Source organism: Aptenodytes forsteri, unplaced genomic scaffold (genome assembly GCF_000699145.1).
Source record: "Aptenodytes forsteri isolate BGI_AS27 unplaced genomic scaffold, ASM69914v1 Scaffold286, whole genome shotgun sequence".
Lineage (NCBI taxonomy): Eukaryota > Metazoa > Chordata > Aves > Sphenisciformes > Spheniscidae > Aptenodytes > Aptenodytes forsteri.
In genome coordinates, this window is record NW_008794491.1 from 198,239 (window position 1) to 209,503 (window position 11,265).

The window sequence follows — 11,265 nt, forward strand, 5'->3', positions numbered from 1 at the left end:
GCTCAGTAGTTTCATCCTATACCAATGACACAGAGGAAACAGCACATCTTCACCTAGATAACAGAAGCAAAGTCATAATTTTTTGGCTTATGCCATCCATCACCAGATTCTTCTCTCTGCTACTACTGTGGAGCCAAGGGCTTCCATGGAATTACTGCACTTCTACATCTGTTTAATATTACAGGCAGAAGCATGGGGGAAAGAGACAGACAGAGAGAGAATTAGACCCAGTTAATCAGGCTGTGAACATTCAGCTATGTTTCTGTCATTTAGTTTTTTAAGCAGAAAGAACAATTTGTTCTGCCTATCCACGTCCTGCTTACTGCAGGCTAAGCTAATTGGATGCTGGAAAGAATATTTATATCCTCTGTCAAGTAGGTCATTATTCCCAAGACCTTTGTATGTAGATCAGGAGTTGCTTAGGGAAGAACACTGTAGCACCAGCTGGTTTGCAGGGGGTGCCCTAGCTGGCCTCCTCCTGTTTTGTGCAAAGGTGGAGGAGGAAGAGGGAGATAGCAAGTTTGTTCTTAATGCTGCAGAAGGGGAGCAAGGTCATGGATGCTCCTGGCATTAGTTTGTTGGGCAGGGGTTGTGAGGAGGGAGAGGAGAGGAGGGGAGGGAAAAGGAGGGAGGGAAAGGCCCTCTGCCAGGCATTTGAGGTACAGAATCCCTGAGACTGCTGACTTCAAGAAGACATCAGAACTGAACTCACTGCCCGACAGTCCTTTGAATGGGACATTGAAGTCTGGCCTTGCAAATGTTTTCTATAAATATAATAAAGCCTTACAGAAAGAAGCAGAAACAATACAGAGCTGCACTTGATGGGGAAGAAAAAAACCAAAAACCTCAATCTGCTGTCTTCCTTAGTATGAAAAATATTCATTCACTGCTGTAAATTTTGGGGACAAAAATACATGTCTTTTTCATGAGCTGGGCTAATAGCCCATTACAAGTATACGAGATTTCTTATCTCACTGTTCAATTCTCCTTTTCTATTAAAATCCCAAACTCCACTGCAACTGTAGGCTGCTAGTAATACACATACATCTATATAAAGAACATTTTCGGTTCTGCTGAAAAACATTCCCAGCTTATTAGTCTGCGTGCTCTGGGAAATAAAACAAGTTAACATACAATCATCAGCTTGGCACCATTTTCACAGTGCTTCTGAGAACAATAACTAAATACATGGATTACATGACCTGAAATACCTTGTCCCTGGTGGTCATACACACCTCCGTAGCACTAAGACTCAAAGGCACCATAGGCCTTCAGCTCAACTCCCAACGTAATAGGCAGTCATTTTTCACTGACATGTATCAAGTCCACTTATGAAAATAACCTTAATAATCAAACTCGATTCTAAAACTGCATCTGAACACTATACTAAGGGATGAGCTACTTCATAGTCTGCTTCAACAAAGTGCTGATGTGATAATGGAATAGCAGTGGGATGTAAATTTACTTTAGTTTACAATGCAGTCTGAAAAAGTCTTCCCTAGATGTGTCTTTTGAGTGGCCTTCATATAAACAGTAGCCAGGTTAAGTAACATACCAACCTTTTGTGGAATTTAACACAAATGTGAAAGATGGCAGGTATAAACATAGCGGTTCATATTCCATATTGAAAGAACAGAGGGGAGAGGAATTGCATCTCAGGCAGAGATTTTGGATAGAAAAACTTGCTTTAATTTCCATTATGGTTCCTTCAGGTGTTTTCACAATCACATTTCTGCTTATGCTAACTGCAGCTTCGTCTTCATAGCCACTCAGAAAAATCTTCTACCTGACTGTTAACAAAAGAGCGGTTGCTGGCCTCATGCACTGCTGCAAATTCTTAGACACTTTCAGAAGTCACCTTCCATAGGTGGAAATGGACTTGTTCATTTCTAAAAGGAGAAAAAAATTTACATTGGTTCTACTCGCCTGTAAGATGCAGTAAGTCATAAAGGATTAGCAGCTAAATGACTGTGAATGTATGGTGAATAGGAAGGCTTAACGCCAGCAGCTAGGAGCCTGAGTTCAGTATAGTAAGCAATGAGATCATGGAATGCAGTAATACAAAGCCATGTAGACTGCAGGAACATAAATGGCGATGAATTGAAAAATACAGGTTGTCTCAGATCCTTCATCTTCCTAGTGCAAAACAGAGAATGACAAGACTTCATATCTGAGTGAGCTACATATGTAACAATTGCATGGAATCATTCTGCCTCCTTTGCGCAAGTATTTGTAGATCCTACACTCCTTTATACTGCAGATACTTTGAGCAGCAAGACATGAGGGGAGAGAAAGACTGGCTGGGGTGAGAAAGACTGGCTGCAGAAGACAGTCTAGTTGACATATGGCCCTGAGACTCACACCTCATAACTCATGATGCAACAAGCAGGGAGTTATATTTTTCTGAAGTTTTCTTCAGCTCCAGTTGAGGATTATATGCAGAGCTATCCTGAAAACACTTACTAATTGAATACCACTCCTCCTAGCCCAGGCATGCTGTCAGGAGAGGGAATCAGTGTGCAAGCACTGTATGGAACAAGATCACTTCTGATGTCTAAATCTCATAGTCAAAAGTGGTGATCCCAAGAGCCATCATTTAGGAAATGAAAAGTTGTATGAGAAATTCATCAGACTACAGCTGGTGTATGGAAGGAGACAAAGCACTACTCACACAAAGTGGCAGTGGTCAGACACTTACACAGCCTAGAGACTGCCCTAAGCAATGGAATGCCATCAATTGAATAGTCGTTGGCAGGCCTAGTCAGCAGGCCAAGAGGACCAGGCAGGACCATGCACATATTTCAGTGCCACATGGACAGAAAGTTTATCAGAAAGGAGTATTCTGCTGTGTTTTTTTTAAACTAAATTTTAAAAAAACAAGCAAATAACCAACCCAAACTAAGGGCTGGGCTAAGACACTGGCAATTGATAGGGGGAAAAAAAAAAAAGGAATTCCCAGTTCTAAGTGACCTTTGGAAATGAACTTCTTTACCCTCACAATATTTCTTTAGAAACCGAAACAAAATGTTTTCAACAACCAGGCAGGAGACATTTTATGATTTCTTCTCTCCCCTCCCTGCTTGCTCTCAATTGGTTTTTTTGGGGAAAAAAAAAAAAGAAACAAGATCTGAGGGACTGCACAGTTCCTACCCAGCTGAGAGGATGTACTTTCAAGGGGAATGACTGCTGAAACAGAGCAGGCAGAACAGGTTTGTCCTAGCTGGACCTGATGACCTACCTGGCTTTTGCTGTCCTAAAGTCCAATGATACCATACTTCGAAAATGTGATACAAAATTAAGTCATATAGCAAGCAAAAAGTATGCATTGTATTAAATCATTTCAAAGGATGAAGCTCTGTTCTGTGCTCTAGGCTTTTTATTAAAATGTACCACTTAGAAGTTATTATGTAACCATGGCATAATTCTATCATAATTCTTAAGATATGCTTGCTTCTTCTAAAAGAACTATATAATTATGACCAAGCACACCTATTTTTCCTATAATTTAATCTTTTTAATCAGTGCTTCAAGAATCTAAAAATGAGTAATACTTAACAATGATACTAAAATTAGAAAACAAGCACAGCTAGCTCTGAAACAATAGCAGTGCAAGAAGGCTCCAAAGAAATGTACCTTCCAGCATATTGTTTTAAGGATTATTGCTACACGGTGAATTCATTGTTAACATGCACATACAAGCTAGAGCTGAGAAAAAAAATCTGGATTTCAATTTGCTAGTTAAAAGTCTTCTCAAAAAATAATTAAAAAGTAAAGATATTTGCTCTCATTATTTCTCAGATAGCGTAACAGCTACCAAAGCCAACTCAAAAGTATCAGAATATGAGAAATGTCACTTTTCGGCAAAAACAAACCCCCAACTTTTCAAAAAAAGAGTTGCTTCTTTTTTTAGACAATCGCTAGCTTTCAGTGGATCTTCTTGTGTCACCTATTACAAGGCTTAACTTCACTTTTCCTAAACAGTCCTTCAGACATAAGTCTATGCACACATTGTCTGCAGTTACCACTCCTTTAGGTTGAGTTTCCCTTCTTTGCACCTTCAACATTTATCTGCAGTATATTTCCATCTCCCTCTTCATGCAATGGCTTAATTTGTCATGCTTTAACTTAAAAACAGAAAACTAAATAATTTTAGATTCTAAGAATAACGCATTACCCTTACCATTTCATGTTTTCCAAGGTCCTTTAGAATAGAGTAGAATAGAACAGAATAGAATAGTATAGTTCCAGTTGGAAGGGATCTACAATGATCATCTAGTCCAGCTGCCTGACCACTTCAGGGCTCACCAAAAGTTAAAGCATATTTCTAAGGGCATTGTCCAAGTGCCTCTTAAACACTGGCAGGCATGGGCATCGACCACCTCTCTAGGATGCCTGTTCCAGTGTTTGACCACCCTCTTGGTAAAGAAATGCTTCCTAATGTCAAGTCTGAACCTCCCCTGACACAGCTTTGAACCATTCCCATGTGTCCTATCACTGGATACCAGGGAGAAGAGATCAGCACCTCCCTCTCCACTTCCCCTCCTCAGGAAGATGTAGAGAGCAATGAGGTCGCCCCTCAGCCTCCTTCTCTCCAAACTAGACAAACCCAGAGTCCTTAGCCACTCCTCATAGGACATTCCTCCCAGCCCTTTCACCAGCTTTGTTGCCCTCCTCTGGATGCATTCAAATACCTTCACATCCTTCTTAAATTGTGGGGCCCAGAACTGCTCACAGTACTCAAGGTGAGGTCCCCTTACATTTGACACTGTTTCCTTCCCTACAGGCTGCTCTCTAGTAGATGATGGTGAGTATTCCATTGATTGTTCTGTGTTTTTCTTATCCATTTCCATCTCAGAAGAAGTATTCTCATGTTCTCCAGTCCATCTGTTCAGCTGCTTATCAACCAGCCTGTCAAGAAGCTGGGGTAGGTGATCTTCCTCAATTGATATTATTCTTTGGAGACGCGATGCTTTAGACATTCCTCCAGTGGCTCCAGCATCAGGCTCTACAGAGAGAATTCCATTCAGTCCAGCAGAATTCCTTCTCTTTGAGTTATTGAAAACATCATCTTCTTCAAATGAATGGCTACACAGAGAAAAAAGTAAGTACATCACAAAAATATATTGGACCTGGATTCCTATTCTTTTATTCTAGTGTAACTGAATTTAATCTCCCATGTTTTTTACTACTCACAGCAGGCATAGTAGATTCAGTCCAATGTCTACTGAAAAGTCAGCTCATCATACAATGTGTGTATATATAGCGTGCTTGATAATTATAAGCATCATGGGGAAAGCTAATAACTTATGGGGAAAACCTGAACCAGAATACAAAACATAAGATTAGCCTCATTTCTAACCTCATGGAATAGCTAAAGTAAATTTCTCTACTGTGATTTCCTACTCCCCTCCCCCTTCTATTCTGGAAGAATAAAACAACCCCCCAACCCAGACCCTTTCTATGTGTAATCTAATTCTTTCTTTAGCAGGTAGGAGGGAGATGGGTTTGTTTAATATGGATGAAAAAAGGCTAAGGGGGAGTGTAGATAAAATAGATCCAGAGTCTTCTCAGATGTGTGCAATGACCACAGATGCAAGTTGCAATAAGAGAAATAATGACTTGATACAGGGAACAAAATTTCTTCATGAGACTGGTGCAGCAAGGGAACAGGTGCCCAAAGAGGCTATGGGATCTCCATCCAGATGTTCAAAAACTCAACTGAACAAGGCCCTGAGCAACCTTATCTAGTTTTGGAGTTATCCCTGAGCAGGAGATTGGACTAGAGGCATCAGACGTCCTTCCTATCTAAACTTTTCTATGATTTTTGTGCCATAATTGCTTTTGCCAATTATGCTCTACTTCTCAGTACTGAACTTACTAAACTGTGTCTCTGAAAGCTTTCCCTCCTTACACTTCATGACGCTGTGCCTGCAGGGACATTGTCTTAGCTGCTATTTCAAAGTGAAATACTAGTCTTCTTTCCAGCTCCTCTTGTCTCAAAGGAAACATGCTAGTGTTTCACTGAGATCACCATCTCGTTCCTGTTGATTTCAAGTTTACAACCACACAGTTGAGAATTAAATTCTCCATGTTTTACTAGTTCCACATCCCATACTTTACAACAGGACTGCTGAACTCTACAGTGAGAGGGGAGGAGGTATACTCTTTCAGGGAGTTACCAAGGACATTGTACCACATCAACATAGGGTAATGGGCAAGCTTTTGTGCCTCCCAGCATATACTCATCCACAATGGGATGTATCTCTTACCTTTGCAGACAGTACACCTGTTTTATGTGAAAATTTTCCTCTTTATTTCCAAATTTCTTAAGGAGCACAGTAATCTTATAGTGACAGACACTTTAGAAATACGTGCTTTGAAAAGTCCAAAGGTATCAGAACGAAAACATTCCACATCTTCTTTCTATAAGCCTCATCGTACTTAAACAGGGAACACACGAAAAGAAGTTCTTACCTGTTCTTGCCCTCTATGTATTTCCCAATCACAGACCCTGATCTTTGCTTCCAGCTGGCTTTTGGAACACTTGTTTTGCATTTCTGCAGAAATACAGAATACTTCTTACTAATTTACTCCTGTTGTTCATTATGGTTAACTGCCTTCATTCCTAATGCTTAAATAATGCAATGAATATGAAAGAAAAAATTGTAGAAAAAATCCTAAAAGTATAAATGCTTCAAAATCCTGACTGATAAACAATCAGAACATGGAAACTCCAGATCCTGCAAGAATTCATCTTCTTTGTAAACTAAGTGGACCACAATAAAACAGCATTATGTCATGAAAAGAAGTCAAGAGATATATGGTGATTTACACTAGCAGCTTCTTGTAGGAATAAGAACACAAACAAGTGAAAGCTAAGTGGCCTTAGTCTCCTTAAGCCAGGGTACTTCTGGAACTTCTTAGGGGCCCATCCTCTGCTGCTGGATAAAAAGTTAATGTGATCTGCTTTTACCCAGTGCTGATAGCTATTCAGGTACTGATTCAGGTACTCAGATATTGTACTGTTGTATAAACATTTCAGGATATTAGCTACTCTTGACTGAATAGATTAACACAATTTAATTGTTCAATTTTTAGGTGTTGTGGTTTAACCTCAGCTGGCAACTGAGCACCACACAGCCACTCGCTCACTCCCCCCAGCCCCCAGTGGGATGAGGGAGAGAATCAGAAGAGTAATAGTCGTTTACCTGTAAAAATACGTCACGTTCATCTTTGAGATGTTTGTTCCTCTCCCTGCAAAGAGAACACAAATAAAAGAAACACCGAGGCCAAGTATTTAGAACTGCTGACTTTTCTACTCAACACTAACAGACAGACTGGACAGTTGGCAGTGTAAAAGGCAAGACAAATGCACTTTAATCCGGCATATCTCCACCCTTGATCATGCTTTATTTATATTCTCACCACAGCCAGTTCCCTGTCTGGGCCATTGAATCTCCAGTAGGGCTATGCTGATTAAAGCCAGCTGGCATCTGGCCCTCATTCTGTAGTTTATCAAAACAAATGCCTTAACACATAGAAATCAGTTCTGGTCAATATGCCTCCACTTACTCTAAATTAGAATGTTTAAAGCTTTTCACAGTAAAGATGACTTCTTAATGTGGAGAGGGTGTAATGAACACCATCTCTATTCATCTGTTGACAGCTGTGAAGGCCAGTTATGTCCCTCTGAGGGCTACAGTTGTGGCTGCCATGGAAAAGTCTCCCTTGGAAAACATCCATCTTCCATTCATTATGCAGAAGAGATGAAAATGTCAAGAAATGGAGACTCAAGGCAATCAGCCAGCTCTGATCAGATCTGACAACACACCTGCTTAGTACATTATTCATTGTCTCTGTCTATTGCTGGCCTGGCCACAAAAGAGACTGAGCAGCCAGTACAGCCTTGGTGAACAGAAACAACCTCTGCTGTCATATGTTTCTATCTATGGCCTCATTACCAGCAGCAGGCAAGATCACATCACATGGAGTGGCCTATGGGAAACACACTGCAAAGTAAGAGCCTTTCCTTAAGCATGGGAGCTTTTTGGTAACTTTAAAATGAGGCCTCCTGAAGGAAATGCAGTGAATGAAGGCCTAGAGGCAAGTCCAATCCGTAGCCTATGCAAACTTACCACTGAGCAAACAAAAACTAACATTGCTGCACATTAAAAAGAGGGTTACAGTTGTCTGAACACAACTACAAACTTTGAAGTCTATCAATACAGAAACGTTACAGAAAAAATTTGCTAACTATGTTGTGATATAATTTTACAAATAAACATTTTGGGGAAAGAATCTTTGTTTTGGCTGTACTCCCATCACTTTAGAAACAACAGAGCCTTTTAGTAAGCTTCAAGTCTCCTGTGGCCAGGCTTCTACCACAGAACCAGCTTAGAACAGTTCACTATTGTTTTGTTTTACATTTGACTTTTGGAATGGAGATTGTCCTACAATACTGAATTGCCAAAACAAAGCAAATCTTTCATGTGTACTACCTTCTACTGTGTGCAAGAACGAGGCTTACAAAAGACATATTGTCTTTTGCAACCATTTTTGCTATCTTTTGTGTCATTATCCTGTGGCAGGTTGACCTTGGCTGGCTGCCAGATGCACATCCAGCTGCTCTCTCACTTCCCCTCCCCAACAAGACAGGGAGAGAAAATAAGACGGAAAAGCTTGTGGGTCAAGATAAAGACAGGAAGATTGCTTACCAACTACCATCACAGACAAAACAGACTCAACTGTAGGATGATGAGAAACAAAGACAGAACTAAAATCACCTTCTCCCCAACCCCCCTTCTTCCCAGGCTCAACTTCACTCCTGCACTCCCGACTCTTCTACCTCCTTCACAACCCTGAGCGGCACAGGGGGATGGGGAATGGGGGGTTGTGGTCAGTCCGCAACAGCTCCTTTTTGCTGCTCTTTCTTCCTCACACTTTTCCCTTGTTCCAGTGTGGGTTCCCTCCCACAGGTTACAGTCCTTCACAAACTGCTCCAGGGTGGATCCTTTCCACGGGGCACAGTCCTTCAGGAACAGACTGCTCCAGTGTGGGTCCCCCATGTGCTGCAGTTCCTGTCAGAAAACCTGCTCCTGCATGGGCTCCTCTCCACGGGCTGTAGCTCCTGCCAGGAGCCTGCTCCTGCATGGACTCTACGCAGGCTGCAGGGGAATCTCTGCTCCAGCACCTGGAGCATCTCATCCCCCTCCTTCTTCACTGACCTCAGTGTCTGCAGGGCTGTTTCTCACACATTTTTTTCTACTTCTCTCTCTCAACTGCTGCACAGTGTTTTCTACCCTTTCTTACACAAGCTTTCCCAGAGGCAGCCACTTGGCTGCTGGGCTCAGCTGTGCCCTGTGGTGGATCTGTTGGAGCCAGCTGGAACCGGCTGTATCTGGCACGGGGCAGCCCCGGCTTCTCCTCTCTGGCATAGAAGCCACCCCTGCAGCGCCCCACTGCCAACACCTGAACTCCTACACCCAGTACATATCCCAACATAATTTCATCCTTTAATGTACCTCTTTAGAATGATGCAAGAAGTTCTTGAACTTAAGGTCTGCATTACCTTAAAAAATCCAGCTGCTTCAGAAGTCCTGACTTCTCTCTCTGTAAGGTTTCTGTCACTCGGTACACCTCCCTGTAATGAAAAGAAATAAATAAAATTGTTCTAACCGTAGTAACAACACTGCTAAAATGCTTCCCCCTAGGAGTATCCACATTTGAGACTTCAGCTTCTCCAAACCTGTAGACTTTATTCTGCATGAACGGTTACTAATTTTAAAACAGTTTATTCAGTATAAGGCCCACAGTACCACAGCAGTTTGAGTTAGCAGAGGAAGTAGAGGTTCTTTTTTAAAAAAAATACAGGTTTATAATTTCTTCATCCAAAGAGCTTAATACACACTGATACTGGCACTTGCATCATTCAGACAAGACATACTGCTGAAATCCTTCTCACTCGTGGCCACTAAAGACCATGTAATATTTTATCCAAAAGTAGAGTTTATCTTGCTGCTAGAACCATATGTCAGGCTCACACATCTACATTCCCTACAATTTCTTTTCAGTTCCTCACTTTAACAGTTATGCAGCCTTAAACATTGGACACAGCATCTCAGATTTTTACACTAGATTTACATGATTTACTTTGACTTAATGCAACTTGGTGTCTGGCCTTAAATGTTTTTTGCCTTTCAGTGAAGCCTCACGCTCTTCCTGTGCACAGTCTGAACATTACACCTGCTTCAACAGCTCAGGTCTTACCAGACTGATACAGATGTTTAAAGCAACACTGCAGGTGCAGTTGGGTAGGGCTGAGCTCTAATTCCATAAAACACTATTGAATCCAAAGTGCTTTGTAAGTGCAGTAGTATTATTCAGCAGTCTGACCACTGGGCAGATTTGCTCTGTAGCTTTAAAACCAGAACATTCCACAGTCTTTGCTCTGGATCTGAAAAGAGAGGCCTCAAAGAGGAAACAAACCACCTTGGGGAGGAATATTTCTACTGTCTACTTCCAAAACACACATCAAATATGCAAACCTAAAATCAGTGTTCTAAACGCAGTGGCCGTTCTTTAACAATCATTTATCAACAAAGTTCATTATTTATACCCTCAAGAAAAATTAAATTAGTAATAACTAAGTAGAGTTTTGCACAAAGCTTAACAGAAAAAGAACATGACATTTGATCTAATATTCTGCTCTATCCTGAAATATGCCAAATAGCCACAGCTCTGAGTTACGTTGTTCATTGCTGAAATGTATAGAGTCTGGCAAGATATGCACCACAGTCTGGCATCCATGTGCTCTCCATTAGCAACAAGAGGGTTTTATAGATCCCTGAGCATTTTTTTAAAAGTATCTTCCATTAAAAGAACTTCAGTGAACATTTCTGCCAATTACAGCTTCAGGGTAATGTAACTTTTGCTTTGTGCAGAAGACTGGAGCAAGACAGGTAGATTGATCTGTCACTTAAAGGCCATTTCTATCCCTCAAAATATGAATTGTAAATATTCCTTCTTGAAAAATATTTTTTAATTCAGAGTCAGAATCTGAAATCCAAAACATTTGAAATGGAAACCCCAAAATGATGGTTCTGGATCGCCATAAAGGCCTTGTATGAATTGTGATTTAGCTGCATAAGTTACATTTTATCTTGCTGGCCAGGCTCCTTGGTCAGTGTCCTGGTTTCGGCAGGGATAGATTTCAGCTTCCTACTGACTGAGAAGGCTGGAGGTGCACAAGAAGCTGGGAGCTGGGAG

General features: G+C 41.1%; 1 protein-coding gene across 1 annotated transcript in view; it reads right to left on the minus strand.

The window, feature by feature from the left end:
- Nucleotides 1-11,265, minus strand: part of CRACR2A (calcium release activated channel regulator 2A) — a 79,014-nt gene that overhangs the window by 12,384 nt on the left and 55,365 nt on the right. Inside the window, exons 10-13 of the mRNA XM_019475025.1 lie at nucleotides 9,569-9,640; nucleotides 7,209-7,254; nucleotides 6,475-6,557; nucleotides 4,758-5,085 (exon numbers count right to left, since the gene is read on the minus strand). Coding sequence (XP_019330570.1) covers nucleotides 4,758-5,085; nucleotides 6,475-6,557; nucleotides 7,209-7,254; nucleotides 9,569-9,640 — 529 coding nt within the window. The remainder of the gene's footprint in view (nucleotides 1-4,757; nucleotides 5,086-6,474; nucleotides 6,558-7,208; nucleotides 7,255-9,568; nucleotides 9,641-11,265) is intronic.